The sequence below is a fragment of the Branchiostoma lanceolatum genome, chromosome 14, assembly GCF_035083965.1.
Source record: "Branchiostoma lanceolatum isolate klBraLanc5 chromosome 14, klBraLanc5.hap2, whole genome shotgun sequence".
NCBI lineage: Eukaryota > Metazoa > Chordata > Leptocardii > Amphioxiformes > Branchiostomatidae > Branchiostoma > Branchiostoma lanceolatum.
The window spans coordinates 11,157,570-11,177,088 of record NC_089735.1 but is presented as its reverse complement, the minus strand read 5'-3'; the positions used below and the strand labels follow the sequence as shown (position 1 = coordinate 11,177,088).

Here is a 19,519-nt window from a genome sequence, read left to right as displayed (position 1 = left end):
GACTATTTACTTTGGGCGGAAGGACACACGGACTGTCAGGTTGTAGCCATGGTCACAGACCACTGAGAGCCTAAGTGTGTCTTGCAGATCTTTTTTAAATCGCTACGTGGCGCCTTTGATCTTCGGCTGGCCCTTTGAGCATGTATCCTTATACCTGTTCTTCCCGGCGAGGACTACCACGGCATGAGAAAAATGTATGAATAACTCCTTGACATTGGCATTGGCAGGAGTGAGTTGTATAAGGAGGCCAGGAAGACTAGTAATATAAGTTACATTGTACTAATGGGGTTGTTCTGTTCTTCGACAGCATTAGTCGAGAAGTTGTTGATGGGTCTGTATGATATTTTAGTGTGTCGAAAGTTGTCGGCAGAACCAAGAACGAGTTCGATTAACCCCCCCCCTCCCTCCTAGCGGCTTTCTTTGGTACTGCAGCAGAAATGCTTGTTTTGTGTAGTTTTAATCTTATGTAGTGTGTATTGTAGTTGAAAGCTTGTGCGTTTGTCTTTCTCGTGTCCCCATGGAATTGTAACGTTCACTTTATCATTCATGCCTGGGACTCCTAGCCTGGGCGCCATCCGATGAAGTACCGGGGCTGCAATACTCACTCCCTAAAGATTGTTTTTTAAGGAACGAGTATAGGAGCCTTGGCAACGGATGGCACCCAGGCTACGGGACTTCAGCAAACCTTCGCCCAATAGTCCTTTTAGTTTCGACCATATCTTTTATCGGGAGGACGAAAGATAATCCTATATGGACTCGAAACCAATGATGGCTGGACAGGTTCGTCCCAACAGAATGTCAATCACATGGTTGCTATGGTAACGGACCGAATCGCGGGATTAAGTATATCCGTTGTTTTCCCCGCAACACCTGTCACGAGGAGGCCTGCGCTTCGTCGACTTCTGACTTTGAGCGACTCGGTCCATCGCAAAGAGATTAGGGGAAGATGAAGAACCTGGCGGGACGCATCGGGAGAAAGCGAGCGGACAGACGGGCCAGGGTTAGACAGGTTCCCAACCCAGTCCTTATATTACACCGCCCGTGCGTCCTTCTAGTACCGTCTATCTTCCCCGTGTCAAGTTGTCGTCCGACTCTACTTCAGACGATCCCTCTTGTTGTTTCCTGTCGTCATCGTGGGATTCTGGCCGCTCTTAAGTTCTCGGCTCGCGAACCCCAAAGTCTGCGAAGTCTTCTAATTATAGTAAAGTGGCGTAAGGATTGAAGCCAGCTGGCCTCTTAGCTAATAACGACACGGCTGACACGATGTGATACAAGACAGTCTTGTTTTTGCCTCTAGTTTATACAAGACGCATCCATCATGCGGTAGAGTTAGCAATTGGGCAATTCACTTACACGTACTCAACTTGAAAACCACATGGCTGGAGACCTGCCAAATCACATCTACCCACCGCACTATCACCCACGGCAGTAGCAACATACAAATCTAGTCTTATTGAGGGGTAAGAACACCGCTATCGCTGGGGAGACATCTTAGTGTAGGTTTACGTAGGGAGCGTGGCCATGGATAGATAGAGACCACACCTATCACACACGTAAACGTTACAGCTGTTAGCAATAAATATATATATACCAGATATCTGCGGAACACAAACTCATTTCTTCAAGTAATACCTCACAAAGGGAAGGAAAAGATACGGAATAGGAACAATCCATTCTCACATAGAGGTATGTATATATAAATAGATGTCTTGGTGAGTGAAACTTTTACGAGTCTAGACGCCCCCCCCCCCTTCCACTGGATGGGGAACATTGAGCGACCGAAGTTATAGATTCGCATAATCTATGACGTTTTGAATTGGATATGATCTATGATGTAAAGGTATGATTTGAAACACAACAAAACTTACAAACATATTTTTATAGCTATGAAATGAGATATGTGGTCGCACAACGGTCGCCTTCTCAGTGGAGAGGGACAGGGTGTTATCTAAGTGCGCGGGCTCAGTAAGTTCTGGAAGATAAGGTAACATGCCGCCAATAGAATAATCCAAAACAGACTGTTTTCAACGTGTGAAGTAATTTGCAATTGTTACTACCATGCAAGACGGGCATAGATCAACGAATTAGTCTGAAGGGTTGTGCCATCGCTCCTGGGAACTGTAATAATCACCATACATGTCATGCTCGAACAAATAAAGACATAGCTTTTGACTGTTAATTTCTACTGGAAGTCAACAGAAGTGGATATTTTGTGGCAATAATGTATAAGAATAGCCAACAAGGAAATGTCCATAGAAATGAGTAAGTTTCAAGTAGAAGTAAGGCGGTTTCTTCGGGTACAACGTATAGTACTTCCAAAACTATTTAATCAACAAAGTGGTATTTTTGTGTGAAAACGTTTTGTTTTACTACTTCCTATTATTAATAAATCGTTCTCCAGCAACCTCGATATATCGACTAGATACATGTGTGACAAAAATAAATAGTGCAAATATAATCTTCCCTCACATATACGTAAGTGCTTACATTCGCTCATTATTCCGTGTGTTGTACACAGACTTTAAAACACTAAAAACAATCGAACAACTTAGATCAGGTGAGGGTTTTCGGAGAAAGGTAGTATTTACAGGTTTAAACTTTAGTTAGAAAGTATCCTCTTAGCCAGTCAACACCAAAGACTCGTCCATGAAAACACATGCTAGTGATAGCGCACATTGTTGCGCGCGGATATACTATTAGTAACTATCATATCCCAATCCAACCATCATATACATTTACACGTACTTCTAATTTACAGTATGGGCGATAAAATGCTATCCACACGGCACAATTCCTTGCGGTTTGGACATCAAGGTTTCTTTCTCCGCAAGGGGCTACAACTTTTTTTATTATTATCATCATTACCAAAGACATTAAAGAGTTCGGTTTTTCAACGACATGCACAGCTCTCCACAGACATGTTGGGGTAGACCTTCAAGACCACGTTTCTGTTCTCGTCGAAGTAGAGGATACTGAGTGAGGACAGCTTGTCGGGGACGCAGCATGGCGACGGAACGCCGGACGTGATGCCAACGGTCCGCATGATGCTCTGTATGGTGGCGTGGTTGGAAGGCTTCATCACCTGTAGGGTACAACAACAGGAACACACGCACATGTCAGACCCACGCTAATCATCGGAAATTTACACAGCTCATGCAGGAAGTCATAAATAAAGCAGTCTTACCCTTACCTGGAAACACATGGTAAGTTATCAGCACGTTATTACATGTGGAATGATATACAAGCGAGTCAGAGTGCGGAGTGGAATGCCGTTTGATGCTGTGCAGACTGAAGGAAAGGGACGGCGGACCCGAGTAACCTCTGCCACGCGATTTACACCATCTACAAATCCGACATTTGGTGCATGTCTGTCGGAAAGGACTCAGATGTTTACGCAAATATGGCCTCTAAATCGTCTGTCTTACAACAGTACAGGTTCCTTGATTTATGTGTGCAATCAATAAGGATACAGGATACAGGATTGTACTTAAAGTTCATCGCGTTTTGTCACGGGGGTCTTTAAGAAATACCAGCAGTGACAAGTCATTTCGGTGTAGGGATCTTTAAGTATGGGACTGAGCCGTACGTGTGTGTCCCAGACCCCACGGCCAGTTGTTGATGGCCAGTTTGAGCACAATGGGCCGCATACAGACTCGCATTCTCAGGTGCACCCCTTTGCTTCAAGCTCCAGTACCCATCGTGTTTACGTTTGTCACTTTCTATGATGAACGTTTCTTCTGTCACAAGATTCACACCGCTCTCCTGTCAGAGGTTAAACAGCTCTGTCCTGAGGGCTTACACCTGCGTTGGTAAACGGCCCCCCCCCCCCTAGAACACACACCTCTTGCACCTGCAGAGTGTACCCCCCTCAGGCTCCGCCCAGGGGGGCGCCACATGGCAGCCCCCCGTAAAAAAGGGACGTGTCCTTCCAACCGGCTCATCCCTGTGCAGGAAGCGGGGCTGAGGTACGGCGGCAGGTCGGCTACTAATGTGTTAGCTCAGACCCTGGCTGTTTGGAGAAAACACTTGTCTGTGTTTGTGGTTCTAGAGGAGGAATGATATAGCCGCTAGCTTGTAAGAGCGTCCCCCCGGTACTTAGCCCTCCTTGACACTAGACGACGATCGCTGAGCGTCCATTCATAGACCAAAACTAAATTTGTGTGTCCTATGAAATATCATGCAACATGTAAAAATATGGTTTAAAAGACAACAAAACAGACCAATAAAATGTTTGAAAAAATCGTTCTTTATCTTTGAAATTCGTTGAGCGTAGCCTGAATGCCAGGCCCCCAGCCTCTAAAATATCTATCTACCCCACACGATAGATATTTTAGAGATTGGGGGTCTGGCATCCAGGCTACGTTAAGCGATCTGTCAAGTCTTTGGTCGATCGCTCGGCGGTGGCAGTCTCTAGTGTAAAGGGAGTGTTCCTGCACTCACTCCCCCCCCCATCTATTACACGCACAGACGCAGACGTCCGGAAGACAGCTCCCGTCAACTTAGATTGGTCCAAAAAGGAAGGCATTTTAATGTTATTTGCGTTCTCCGCGAAGAGAAAAATGCATCACAATGCCCTGCACTGCATGGACAGGATTTGAAGAGGGATGCAAATATTGGTTCTGAGCTTAAGACTTGGTCTGCTTGGCCTTCACCTGTTGGGTATATAAAGGTGGGCCGCGGTCTGAAGGGAGCATGGGGGTAATAAAGACCGTATGGAACACAGACAAGTGTATACTGTCATCTCCAAGCAGATGTCGGGGGAGCTAAAACGTTACGTTTCCATAGGGAGGCGGTTTGTCATAGAAACGGGCAGTTTGGAAAAACGTAACGATTTAATGTCCCCAAACATCTGCTTGGAGATTATGGATGCTTTATAGGCTCCACATTGTATGTCAGACAGTGCTGGATTGAGGACTAATCTCCAAGCAGACGTTGGGGTGAAAAATCGTAATGTTTTCTGACGGCAAACAGTTTGATTAGGTGACAGTTGGTTGTTGATAGCTTTTGACTCTGCCGATTGTCCGCAGGTGTTAGAATGAGAGGTTGTCAGAGAGGTATGACTGTCAGAGAACAGTACGAGCTTTCACCCCCCAACATCTGCTTGGAGATTAGTGAGGACCACTCTTACGCACTGAATCAGACTTTTGAGGGTCCAATAACATTCGTCGTACGGCAGGTTTGTGACTGCGAATTTGTTGCATTCTTGAGACGGTCGTGGTTGCGTCGTAGAAAAGTCGACTATCATCTTAGGGACCGATCACATTGGTCGCACGATCTTCGTACGAATTATGGAAAACATTCTTGGGAATGTCGTGCATATGTGTCGTGCATATGTGTCGTATAAATCCAGTTGTGCTAGAAAATGAAAATCGTGCGACAGCCTACGACGAAATTGTGACCGTACAGCGACAGAAAAAGTTGTCGACGGTCGGTTTTAAATCTAATTACGACAACAGCAAGCATCGTGCGACGACAGTCATGACCACTCCTTAAACGTGCCAAAAAAAGTTCGGAATGTCCAGCACAAATATACACACTCTGTCAGCTGTGTAACCGTCCAAACCTGAAGTACAGTTTTATCTGCATACCTCCCGATATTGCGACAACCTTCGTTTAACCTTCTCCCTGCTGCGGACCCATTCATGGGCAACATTCTTATTCGTTACAAAAAAAGTCAGCAGGTGGAGGGGTAATATACTACTAATCCTCCATGTTGTTGACCCTTCATGACCTTTTTGACGCAATCGGGATTAGGTTTAGAATTGAGGCTTCCGTTATCCGGCATGTGTTTTGAAAAGAAAGGAATGGCGACATCTGTTCGGGATGGCGGTCCGCGGACGAGCCAACGTAAATACTCCTTCCTTGTGGACGCAGGTGTAGCGGTGAAGATGGAAGAGCTCCAACACCGCGAGAGGTTTGTTGTCTTACAACACATACTGAGGGGACCTGGACGTGACACCGCCGTGTGGTTGGGTGGATGTTGCCATGGCGACAAAACTTGGCTTTCTAAACCTTTGTTGTATCATATATGTAATCACCAAGCAGATGTTGGGAGACTAAATCTTACAACACATACTGAGGGGACATGGACGTGACACCGCCGTGTGGTCTGGTGGATGTTGCCATGGCGCCAAAATTTGGCTTTCTAATCCTCCGCTATATCATATATGTAATCTCCAAGCAGATGTTGTGAGACTAAATCGTTACATTTCCCATTTACCTCCTCGCATTTCCATAGCTTCTAATATCTCCTTGGGGAGGTAGCTTGTCTCAGAAAAGGAAAACGTAACGGTTTAGACTCACCCTACATCTGCTTGGAGATTATCATATACACTCACGAATAAAGGGAAGCCTATCTGTCCATCTGCCGTAGCCGATATAATCGCCCTTCGGGGTAACACACCAGCTTCTGTATCAGTATTGTGCAGTCGGTATAGTCGCCCTTTAGGGTAACGCACCAACTTCTGTATCTGCTTGGTTCAGTCGGTATAACCGCCATTTGGCATAACGCACCAGCTTTGTATGTACGCGGCTGCGGCTGGTGACTAGTATGATCGAACGACCTGCCACATCTAACCTTTACACGTCGTCTAGCTCAATGCGTTATTCAAAGCTATCTATAGTGCGGATGCCCCAACTGTTGGAGACAATGTAGTTTTACTCTACGATAGGTCTTGGAAAAAAACGAGCAGTTTTATCAAGATATTGTAAAGGTAAAACCCTTAGATGCAAAAAAGTGCACGTATAAAAGTATATTTTAGGTGCATCTATACTTGGGTGCAAGATACAGTATCCAAAGTCTTCGTAATATCTTTTGTGACAACCTTGGGTACAGAGTATGGATCAGTTTACATGATGTATGTTTTGGTATACCTCCACGGTTGGCTGATGTTGAGGCGAAGTGACGGAAATGTTGAAAAGCTGAATCACATGTTTGTCCACTAGGGTGATCTTTGACCTATCTATAAACTAGTGAGCGATACTGGGGTCACACGCACATCAATCACATGTCACGTGACAAGATGATCTCCAAGCAGATGTAAGGATCCGACTCAATCTCTGTGTTCTGCGTCTGTTTTTGCAATATTTAGTACTCATTTCTAGTATTGCATGAAACACAATAATGATAAACCTTTATAAGTGATTTTGGGTGCTTGCTTACTGGCAACCTTTGATGCATTGATGCAAGGAAAAATTGAAACTTGGCAACTAAGAAAACGAGGACTTTCTTCAACTTGGTGCCAAAATATGAGCATTTTGGGGTGGTTACACAATCTGTATGTTATGTATGGTCTTTTAAATGAGAAAAAGAAAGGTAGCAGCAAATTCGGGAAGTAAAAAAAATGAGTTGGTGTGACTTTATCTTGACAGAAGCTTAAAGCAGCTGACAGAGTACAAGGGTGTAGTATACTATAAGTTTCGCTGTGTAAAGTTTCACTCCCACTATCTGCCTCTAGGCTGTACAAATTACTACCAGCCATCTACCGTCAACGGAGGGACATTGGAGCAGAACTACCGAGCCACATGGTCAACATTCAACCTTGAAACTCGATGAATATTCGTAGAATGAGAGGCGAGAATTTGCCAAATCTGTGCACACTAGTAGATTACTGTACGGTACCTTTTATCTGTAACAATTGAGATTGTAATCTGGCAGAATATCGCCGACTTTTTTCCGTCGGTAGAGATGCTGATTGGAGTCTGTAACTGTAAAGAAGCAAATGGGAAGTGGGGACGGGGAAATAAAACGGCAAGAAGCGATTTAACTCAATCTCCAAGCAGATGTTGGGGGTGAAATATTGTGACGTTTTCTGACGGTCAAGTTTCTCAGGGTTCAAAGTCGTAGTGTCACTTTTAATGAGATTCATTGTAACATTTTAACTTCTGAGGTTTAGCCCTAGGTGTAATAAGATGGACAAGGCTGAGAAACAACTACTCTCCAAGCAGATGTCAGTTTTGGAAGGTCACTCCTCATCCTTGGAGGAAAACATGCACCAATCAGAAAAAAATAAGCGATCTCTTTAATCAACCTCGTCTTCAATGTGGAGTAGAAACATTGGGTTGCCGTAATCTCCAAGTAGTAGTAATGATCCGCCTCATTCTCAGTATTTTTTTACAACATTTGCTACTCTTTTCTAGTATGCAACTTTAACAATTCGCCTCCTCCTCGATGCAATAGTAGACAGACGTACTGTATGTTGCCAAAACACTGTAATTAGCCGGGTCCTTACATCTGCTTGGAGATTAGATCGCCGCACCATACCGACTACATCAGTGGTAATGTAAACTACGACATACCTTCGACATGGGGAAGTCACATGTCCCGGCGCAGTAGTAGGCGTCGAACGCTTTGGGAGAAATGATCCAGTCGCTCCAGCCGATGTCGGCGAAGTCCACTCGCATGGGTCGCCGGGAGCACACGACAGGTGTCTCCTGCGTGTCGTCCTCGTCGTCCGTACTTCTGTCGCCGCTGTTCCCGACAGGGATGCGGATGAGCTTGCGTTTCCTGCCCCTGTTGCGCCTGCGGTTCTTTTTACGGCGCTGCTTCGACCTCGGCTTGAGCGCCTTCATCATGCTCCGTCTGTCGTACCTCTCTGTGTCCTCCCCGTCGTCTTCAGGAATCTCGTTATCGAAGATGGCGCGAGGTCGGCGACCCCGGGAGGCGACCTCTCCTCCGCCGCCCCGTCTGTTGTCCGTCCGCGCGGTGTCGGAGCGCGAGTTGGACATCGGGATGTTGGTCCCGTCATCTTCCGTGATGTCGGTGTTGGAATCGTTGGCGAAGACGACCAGGAAGGGGTAGGATGGGTGCCGCGGGCGTCTGAGTCTCGGTTGGACGCCGCTGCCTCCCCGGTAGGTGATGATGAACCCCAGGAGGCTCTGGTGCTCCCGGGACAAGTTTATCGCCCGCCCCACGTCCTCCACCTGCCAGCCGTAACTGAACATGGTGATGTTTCTCGTCTGGGTTGTCGCGGACGCGCCGCCGCCGGCGGGGGGAATGCTCAACAGCGTCACCTGCCAGTAGTCGGGCTCCTCGATCGGCGTGCGCGCGTACTGCCGCAGACGGGCTCGCGGCAGGAAGAACCGAATCTCCGCCGAGATGACGGTCTCTGACCGCGGGATGGAGGACGAGTTGAACAGGTACATGATCTGACCGTCATTGCCCAGTCTTCCTGCACGGTAGTAAAAACAAAACAAGATAACGGTTAGCGACACATCTCTGAGCCGAGCCACAGCTGTCTCAGACACACCGCTGGTTTACACAACATTATCTGTGCCCTTGACCCTCGCACGCAGCCGGAAGCTTCTAGAGGAGAAGCTTGTTGCTTCTAGACCAGAGAGAGGGCGAAGATCTGCGTCATCCCATAACGTTAACAAGGCAATCAGAGATGGCAGACTTCACCCTCTTCACAGAGGTCACAAACACACACACACACGTGCACACAATTACACACACACACACACACCTTTACGTCGGCGAAATAAACTGTATTTCCCTTTTGTACGTTAGCAGAATTTTGACAAAAACGCCGCTGCAGTTCCAGAGCAAGCTGCTAGGGGCCCTAAATCTACGCCACTTCTTCCTTACATCACACGCTATCTGCCACCCAAAAAAATCAAGACCATAGCTCGTCCAAAACAAAAGATACCAAAACTGGAAGTTATACTGCAGTACCGAGGTCACATACCAGGGGGCCCAAAATCGACCTTGACCTTCGTCTTCCCAAAATCTACCCAGATACCAAATGGAATCGAAAAATCCATCTAAAGGTTCTTGGGTTATGCTGACTACAGAATCTGGAAACACACAGAGACACACACACTCAGACAGGCACACCAAAAACTATACCTCCATTTTTCATGTCGGTAATTAGATGGGGCTGTGGTTTAGCAGTTTTGTTTATTTCAAACTACTTTTGAAGACATCTACGGTCGATTCGTCTGTGAGACCTTGTTCTTAGATTTAAGCATCTAAATCTAGGATACGTGTACGTGTCTTTATCCAGAATACCACCCATCGCCCCAAGGACAGGACGAAATTTGCTCGTCTTCTGTTTTGAATCTAAGAATCAACAACAATCAGGTGGGACGTATCTCTCCCCGTCTTTGTTCCGCTAAGAACCAGCAATACGGACTTCCGCAAGCTGAGAAAACTTGGCGGAATTTTTGTCATAACAGGGACAAGTGGCGGTTAGCGTTCCGATGATGAGACCGCACAGGAGACCGAAAACATCCAAACTTCCTCTTTTTGTACCATCAATACGACCTTATTGACAGAACAAATGCCGTCCGGAGAACGCCGCCGAGTAGAGGAATTTGACGCATCATGACAAGCATGGCATCTTCGGGTTCGCTTGAAATCATATTTTCACATGTCTACAATGTGCGGGCTATAGATAATACCGCAAGTGTATCTCTAGCTCTGGGCACTATTTTTGAGTTGGGTAGGGCAGAATCTAGCCTGGAAGCCTGGCTGTTTCCAGGGCCTACATAGACCAGCTCCTCGGTTCCAGGTCTGACATGCACGTCAGGAAACCTTACCACAGTCCCCGGGATGAGTTTTGAGCGATTGATTCAGGGTCTAGCTCACTGGGACTGAGTGTAAATTTCCTTGGGGGCATGGTGGCCCAGGAACCGAGGAGCTAGCCTGAGTAGCCTGGCTTCCAGAATCCTTTCCACAGCGGCAACACTGGCGCTGCAACTGAAGACGGTTTTCCAAAGGAGTCCTGCTGAGAAGGGACGGAAACCTGAGAAGACTTTTCACGTAGTTTCTGTGGCGAAGAAATCATCAGGGTTGAGCAGAGTGACAAGATTAACTCGGGAAGTAGCGGCTTGTATGACCCTAGGCCACTCGGCACCTGTCTGCAGGAAGGGTGTTCATCAGTGAAGCAAAACTACTGCAGATGTTTGGGCACTCCTTAGTAGGGATCAAAGAGTTGAGAGCGATTGTGCGATTATGGGCAGGCGGCCCCCTGACACCATAACAAACGGTTCTTCTAAACTGCCGTAAAACCAAACGAACAAACTGGCAAAGGCATCGACTCTACATATTCACAACGGACGGATGGTCTGTAATAATGATGTTAAGTTCGTGGAGGTTTTTTTCTGGTCATGCAGTAGTTCGCATTGGCGTTGACGTTGATATGTGAGTTCGTACACCTCAGTCAACATGATGCTACCGTACAGCGGTTTGAGTGGGCGGGGTGTCAGGACAGTCACTGCCAAGTTACTCAGTGTCAAATGGGTACAATGTGGGACTCTGAAAACACTAAGGAAAACACCGGGGTTTCCCGCAGCTTTTTTGCGGTCCATAAAATAAAACTAACCACTCGCTGGAGGTGAAGGACGGGAATGGAATCAGCGGCTATCTTTCTTAAACTACATCAGATGCTTTCAGTTTGGTGTTGTTTTTTTTTTTGTTTGTTTGTTTGTTTGTTTTTGCTGAACGTGTTTATATCTACACCTTAATCACATTAGAAACATAACCTTCTCGTCGAAGGTAACAAGCACGTACCATACTCCATAGCCTGCTTGATAGCAGCAAGGGCATAATGTCCTTGATAGCAGGCTCTACAAGTCTGTTTTTCCTTATGGTATATCGGTCCTATTGCACTCGGTTTCTAGTGCATTCTGTTCGTTATTGTCAGCCTTGATAGCGTTATAACAGTCTCTACGTAGGCAGGCAACAACGAACCGAGTGCAATAGAGACCGCGGTGTAATAGTACTGTTATGGCACACACACACACAAAAATCGCACAGTCTGCTAAGGGGACTAGATTTGTGGCTGCATACACAATGATTGGATGTCTTTCTCCTCTGTGACCAGTTAATCGTATATTTTCACTTGCCAAAAACTTCTTGTAGAAGTAAACAAAAAGTGCTGACTAAACTATTTTCCGGCGTGTACCATGACTATCGTTCTTTCTCAGGTCCGCGTTTGTAACTAAACAGGACTGTTACAAAATTGGCAACGGACGGATGGATGGAATAATGTATACTTAGTATACGGAATATGAATGGATGGGTGGGTGGGTTTGTGAATGAATGAATAAGTGAATCAACGAATGAAGGATACATGTATATGTATATGGATGGGTTAAATGAATGAATGAAACATATATGCATGTATTCATCTATGGATGGGTGGATTGAATGATGCATATAAGTATTCGAATGAATGAATTTATTGGCAAATGAATGAATGGATAAAATTATGACCAAATGTTATTTTCAAAGTGAACGCTTGAAAATGAATGAAAGTAACAGTTACAAATCCCACACATAGGAATATCGCGAGTCTCCGTTCGAAACAAATGACTTGTTGACAAGCCTTAATCAAATCACTATGGCCCTTCGGGGTTACATGCACTAACGATATCCATCCACAACATTACACCAATGCAACAAGTCACTGTCATGACAGATTTTTTTTCATTTCTTTTTTTTCTTTGCCGGGGAGGGGGTCCAGAATTGGGAAGGATTCCGAAGGAAGGATGGTAAAGATGCGGGAAAATGTTGGAAGTATGTTTAGTTTCATTCCCTTTGTAACAGTTTGATGTGGCTGATGCCAAGACAAGTGAAAAATGGGCGAGTGAATCTATGGTTCCCTACATGCCAAGTTTTCTCTCCGATTTTCAACATGCATCTTCGAAGCTTCCAAGAACCTCAAACAGATCCTCCAAGCAGATGTAAGGTATCGACTCGTTTTGTCACGATGTCTTGCAAGTTGCAAGCTGGTGGTGTGTTATCTCAACGGGTGCATGGCGTGTGGTTAAAACATAACAATAACATATCACTTTAAAAAAAGGACATGCAGAACGCACGAAAGCACCGTTACGTGCACAAGGCATGTCGAAACGATATATCTACAGTACGTGGATCATTCCACGCTTATATACGTTAGTCTCTAGCTCTATCTGTCTAACAGCTTCCTTTGCTGAAAAAAATACTAGTCGAATTCTGCCAAATTGGGTGACTCATTGGCCAGCCATATAGATATACCTATGTAACTCTATGGCCGGCGAACTCCTCTCTAGCGTATTATTTAAACCCCAATCAGGAGGCTAACCCCCAAAGTTTGTATCAAATTTTGAATATTGTTCCCAGGGCTCACCCTTTGTAATAGCCTTTGGCTAGTGGGGTAGCCCTGGCTGTACCTTTTTTTACAGGCAAATCAATCAATCAAATCAAAAACCGTTAAAAAGTTACACTAGAAAAAAGTACTAAATTAAATGTGGCGAAAACAGGCTTAAAAAAGTTTAAACACTGAGAATCATACAGATCCTTACATCTACTTAGTCGCCCCTTTTGGCGAAATTTGACTATATTTTTAGCAAGCAAATGGAGTTTAATAGAGGCTACATATTTGTCCTCTCCGCACACAGATTACACAACCTCTTATCGCTACGTTCCATCCTATACATCGGTTCGACACGCCTCTGAGCCCGCCCTTGTTTGAAGGAGTGCTCAAAACAAGAGCAGCGAAGAATTCATCATTCCAAAACCACTTAGAATTAATCTTTATCGGGTTTTGTGCAATCCGCTTATAAGCTTTTCTACGTGTCGATAAAAAAAACGTTACAAAAGCGTATTAACGTCATCACTCAGATAGAGGGGGGTGCAGTTCCTCAAACTGGCAACAGTGAATCATACACTAAAGTTCTTATTTCCTGTTAATCAAGATTTTACTGCATAATTTCCTGTCCTTTGAAAAATTCTAGTCAAAATCACGAGTTCTAGTTCTACTCTTTCCTGTTACACGAGTTGAAGCATGGTCCCAAGAACCACTGCACGCTCATTCGCCCGTCCTCCGTTATGTTGGATTTTAAAAATCAGCGGTATTCAAATTACGTAATACTTCTATGTTGTACATGTACTTCTCAAGATGCAAAGCCTAGCCTTGAGGCCAGTGACTATCAACAGGCCTCTCACTAATTTGTTCTTCCGTAGACACTAACGAAACAGAAGCTTCCCCCGACGCCTAACCCGAAAAACACTTGCCTCACAACTGCCCAATGGAATGTCCATCCTACCCTAACGCCTGCCTTTTATTTACTGCTCTTTGAAGTCAAAGCCTTTTCGTTCCACCCTACTTGGAAATGTATGACGCACTGCATGGTGTAGAAAAATCCCTACTATGACCCCCCCCCCCCCCGAAAAAAAAGAACTGGCGTATCCGGCTCTTGTTTACATTCTCCCCATTTACGACGAATTATCGTTTACAACGGTGTGGGTTTAGGGTTGACTGATAAGCACAACTGCCCAATGTAACCAGAGTTGATGAGCCCAGAAGATCCTTTTGACCAGCTCTGTTCTGTTCCCGTATTCTGTGTATTAAAAAAAGACACAGCAAGGGTCGTCTCAGCAAGAGACTTTTACAAATCTCTGCAAACAAAGGGGCTGGCAAAACAAAGCCAATCCTACGTTTACGCTAGGTAGACACAGTGGTAAAGCCTATTTCGCAATAAGGCGCAAATAACAACATCAAACTTTGGGATAAGGGCTAGGGTAAACAAGGAGGACCTCGCGAAGGCGTCGTAAGTTGTTCACGGGGTAGTGCGAACAGCATTCTCTCTCTCCCGAGTGTCCATGCCAAGCCTAGGATGTAAATTTTTCTCGGCACTGTTTTTTCTCCCTACTGTAATTCGGCTTACGTCCAAGCCATGCCTGCCTTTCGTCCGCAGTGATTGCCCTGACAGCGGCCATTCCTGTGTCTTACGACGCGAACACGTTTCGCAACACCCACCGCCACCACACACACCACGAGGTTTATGGAATGGAAGAGAAGAAAACACGTTTTGTACTTACGTATGCTGGGGTTCATACTCCGGACGGTGTTCCCCTTCAGATAGAACTTGGCGGACTCGTCGTCCAAGATCCCGTTGGTTGTCCGCTCGTACAGTTCTAACATGAAGCGAGGCGGAGAATCGTAGATTTCCGAGAAAAGGTCCATCCCCTGCATGTTATGGGGCATTTCCTTGGGCCACATTCTGGACTTATCCTCGCCCACAAACGGGCTGTGTCTCCCGTAGTCCAATGTTGGGTTTTCCCAGTACTGAATGGCCACGGCTGCGTGTAGAAACAGCACTGCGGCGATGTAAAGTCCCCTGGCCATGGTTGGAAGCGTAGCTTTAGTCCGTGAAAGTCCGTTGTAACGAGAAGCTGCTGATCCCCGTTCAGTTTTTCACCTGTGGAAAAACAAACGTCGTCTTTACTGGTGATCACCACAACGGCACAGAACGTTTATGGTAGAAGTAACACATCCCATACACAGCCGACCGGCCGCCACTGGTCTGGTTAGTTTTATCCGTACCGCCGCGATGCTGTCACGGTTTAGCCGTGGGCCTGCCAGTTTTTTTTTCTTCTTCTGGGCAACAAACTGTAGCGCCGTCCTAAACCTGCCGTCACTCGGCACAGCGGTGACCTCTCCGTCCTGCGCCACTTCTCTACTTACCAACACCGGGGTGCCCCGCCTCAAGAATGCGCAAACATTAAACATACAAGCCTCCCGAAATCCCTCGCTGAGACCCTTCTGCGCATATTCCGCTCGCGCGCCGGACTCGGGCCGCAATTTACAGCGTCAAAATTAATCTAGCTAACGCGGGAACGTTCTTAAATAGTAGCCGCCTGTCACCGCCACGGAAAGCTCGGCTGGGGTGACTGACATTTGGTGTTGATTTGAGCAAGTTATTTCAAGCATTCCGGAGGTTTGCTAACCACCGCCGTGCCAGCTAAAGTAGCGCGTTTAGTTTAGGTTTCCTTTAAGTTTTATAAATAAGGAACTGGTGCAGCGAACACCCTTAGGCAGAGTCAAGCAAGGCCAGGAAAGGAGCCACAAATTCCGGCATGCCGGACAAACTGTTGTATAATTCGTGTCAGCGAGCGTCTTCAATGACATGGACTTTACTCCTCAGAATAACCCTTGGGCGGGCCGCAAATTTACCTGCGCAGCGCGTTGTTGTGCCTGTCTCAGAACCCAGCGCCCTCGTCGGGTTTATATCGAGTCGTGTACGTTTGCTACATACACACAACACGCGCCCCAACCACATATATCTAGACCTACACATGTTTCCGACGACGCTTGTCATGATTGTGTTTGTATGTGTTTTGCCGAACGTCGACCAGTTGGCGACCGGCGCGACCAGGCCGTCCGACCGCCTGGGATCCCACCTTGATTACGTCCGTCCCATTTGTCACTGCGGCTTTTCTACATATTAGAGCGAGGCACACGCAGGTCTTATCTCAGCACACATCGCGATCACCAGACAATCAGGGGTCATCGATTAGATCGACAGATCAGATAAGGCGCGCTTTTTCCGCGCAAACCCACCGTGGGTACCTCCGCAGTCACCCGGTCGTCTGCGTCCGTCCCTCGCGCCCACCCTCGCCTGCCTCTCGCCAGCTCATAAACAGTTGGGCTCTCCTCGCGAGCCAGAATAACATGCCTGGCATGCTCCCGTGGATAGTTCCCACTCTGTTCCGTTTCCGTCGTGAATCGGGAGGTGAGTCGACCCCGTGGTGTACCTGCCGCGCGGCCAGGGACGCTGTGAAGGGACAACATTCCAGTGCGCGTCGCCACAGGAAGATAAATGTCTTCCATTTATACTGTAATGGTATGATCGCCTCGGGCCACGTTTGCGGGGTATTTTCGGTGTGAATGAAACTTTCCTATTGTCCATTGTCTGCGATGATAGGGTTCTGCCGTGAGATGTCGTCTTACCTTGCAACCCGACTGACCGAGTGAGGCTCCGATAAGGTGTTCTTGTTACACACGGGCGGTGTTCTGTTTTGAGGAGGACAGTTTAGGGTCTACGTACGTACAGGTGACACTTATCGTTTTCATTTCCCCCGCCGTTTTTTTCCGATGCTGATTTTCCTTTTCTGAGGTAAACAGGACCATGTAAGGTGCCGGTGGTGTACGTGTGAGGGACCGGCTTGCTCCGGTGGGCGTAGGCAGCTTGCTCTTATCAGTGCAATCTGCCGCAAACATGTAGCATGATTGACGAAATTACGCGAACCGCATGTTCCCCTGAAGCTGAGGGGGAAGGCCACCGGACGACCTGAGGATCTGGCGGCGGACCAACACGCCGGACGCCCCGCCGAGTGCTCACGCCTCTCACCGGCAGGGGCACACTGCTCCGCCCCGACACATGGTCTTCTTTACGCCACTTTATGTATGTGTAAAGAGACACCGAAGGATGCAGTATAAAGAATGCGAGTCGTCAAGGGGGATTTCTCACAGCCTGCTCCTACAAACACCGCCACGCTTTCAGTCTCCAAGCAGATGTTGGGGTACAACAAGATCGTTACATTTTCTGCCTGCCAGGCTTCTCTGACAACCACTCAGCTCGGTGGATCCACCGGCTGTCAGAAAACGGTCAGAAGAATCAGAAGAAGGTCACGATTCCATCGAACATCTGCTTGGAGAGGAGCCACGCTCCCGTAATGCTTAGGCTATTGGTGCTATGGCTGTGCTTACGTCACAAACGACAAGTTTTATAGGCAATGCTACTGTCCAATCGCTCTCTAAAAATAAAGGATGGAGCTCCGACATTGCTTCAATTTGTAATCTTGGATGAGCGAAACGACCCCAGATGGTGTTCGTGTATCATCAGGTTGGCGTAGGTGGCGCTGATGACGCGCAAAACGACTCAGTTCTAGACCCACGACTCTGACGGGTGAGGTGCGCTCTGGTGGACAGTGACGTACATGATTGCCAATGCACGTTTAACGACTCAATGATCACATTAAAACTCACTCAAGGGCCAAGAACCATAATGTTGGGGGTGAAGGATCGTGAGTTTTTTCGAAGAACGAGTTTCTTTGACAGTGCCTCTCCCCAAGATGTCATAGAAGCCTGACGGTCAGAAAACGTACGAACTTTCGTCCCAACATCTTCTTGGAGACGACAAGAACTCATCCTGGAGCAGACCAAAAGAGGATGGAGAGGAGATTGTCTTGGGTTACGTCGCTAGGATGAATGCTCCGATATCCATCTTCTCATTTGTGACGCACACCCGCTTTTCTACGACGTTTCTGCGACCGTTGAGCGACTAATGAACGACCAATCAAATTAGAATGATGATATGTTTAGCACATGTACTTTAAACAAATTTCCTTGCTAAAGAAGTGTGTTTTGTGTTTTCTTGTCTTTCAAATCATATTTTTACATCATGGATCATATTCAATCTATAAAGCCATTGGCCATAAAAATCCAAATTTGTTCTTCATCCACTGGTAAGAGGGCTTCGAGGGGCTACCCTACTGGTACCGACTATTTATGAGTTAGGCAAAATATATTTTCAGACGGCCGAAAAAAAGTTCTATTCGGACCTTCTAATACAAAGTTGATGCATATGCTAGATCTGTTTCTGAAAAGCATTTGGCTTATACAAACGTGCCAAAGATTTTAGTTTCTACTACTTGCAACTTTCACAACAAATATGCATATATTGTAAGTAGAATGCAAAATCTTTACGTTTGATTTTGAATTTTTCGAATGATCCCTTTCTTTGTATGTCAGGGTTTGTATCATGGATTTTTATGTAGAGCCCATACTGTTACGGGTGCAAAAGGTCCATAACCGTCGAGTATTGACACTTAATAGAAGACGCCCATCTTTGAGTACCGTTCTTCTAAATCATCTATATCTTGAAGAGGTCTGCTTCTGAAGCATGATTTTGAAGGGTATCATATGTGTCAACACCTGCTGGATTGTAGAACGGATATGCTGCTTGGTAGAGAATCTGTGCGATGCCACCCCCACATACAAATTCCCTCGCAATGCTTTACAAGTCTGTATCATAACAGTAGGACTGCGGGGCAGACGGAGAGAAAACGCAGCTGGTTTGCCAAGAACAAAGACTTGTTATTCTTACTAAACGGCTAATTATTACCGATAATCTGGTGAAAGGACATTGGACATAACTGAGCTGCCAGTTCCTAAACAAAGTGTTTCTCTCATGCACGGCCACCGTCCGTGAAATGTGGCAGTTTGCCGATGACAGTATGATGGCAAATGGTAGTTTGCAAATTGAAATGTTTGAAAGGGGAGACAACTTCAGCGGAAACGTTTTTTTTTTCGGACTGGTTCTTACAGAGTTGTCTATAACAGGCCTCAACGTTGAGTTGAAAAAGATGTAGAAATAGAGATAATTGATAGGGTGACTGAGCTAGCTTGCCTTCGAGCAAGTCGAGTCGATCAATATTGTTCTCCATGGATCCAGTACCAACTCAGCCTCCCTAGTCCCTACCTACTAATTATCTCTATATTTTGGCCGATTTCTATGTCTTTTTCAACTTGACATGGAGGCCTTTATACAGAGCGCAAAGTCGTACATAGTAAACCTGGTACTGTTACCCTTATATTTACTGACACCCCCTCCCAAATACAACCGGAATCGCTAATTTAGGAGCACAGTGTACAGGGCTATCCACTAGCCATCAATATTTTTCCACAAAAATTATGTGGGAGGCAAAACGAAATAACGTTACATTTAATCAAAGTAATCTGTCCAATTA

The 19,519-nt window shown here is 46.2% G+C and overlaps 1 protein-coding gene across 11 annotated transcripts in view; it reads right to left on the bottom strand.

The window, feature by feature from the left end:
- Nucleotides 1–1,266: 1,266 nt before the first annotated feature.
- The window catches only part of LOC136448241 (bone morphogenetic protein 3-like), a 32,407-nt gene continuing 14,154 nt past the window's right edge, over nucleotides 1,267–19,519 (bottom strand). For 7 of the 11 annotated variants that reach the window (XM_066447540.1, XM_066447537.1, XM_066447541.1 and 4 more), the window contains exons 2-4: nucleotides 14,807–15,186; nucleotides 8,299–9,170; nucleotides 1,267–3,082 (exon numbers count right to left, since the gene is read on the bottom strand). In XM_066447540.1, the coding sequence (XP_066303637.1) occupies nucleotides 2,891–3,082; nucleotides 8,299–9,170; nucleotides 14,807–15,113 (1,371 nt within the window). In that variant the 5' untranslated portion in view covers nucleotides 15,114–15,186 and the 3' untranslated portion in view covers nucleotides 1,267–2,890. The other 4 variants (XM_066447535.1, XM_066447543.1, XM_066447542.1 and 1 more) reach the window with 4 other exon arrangements.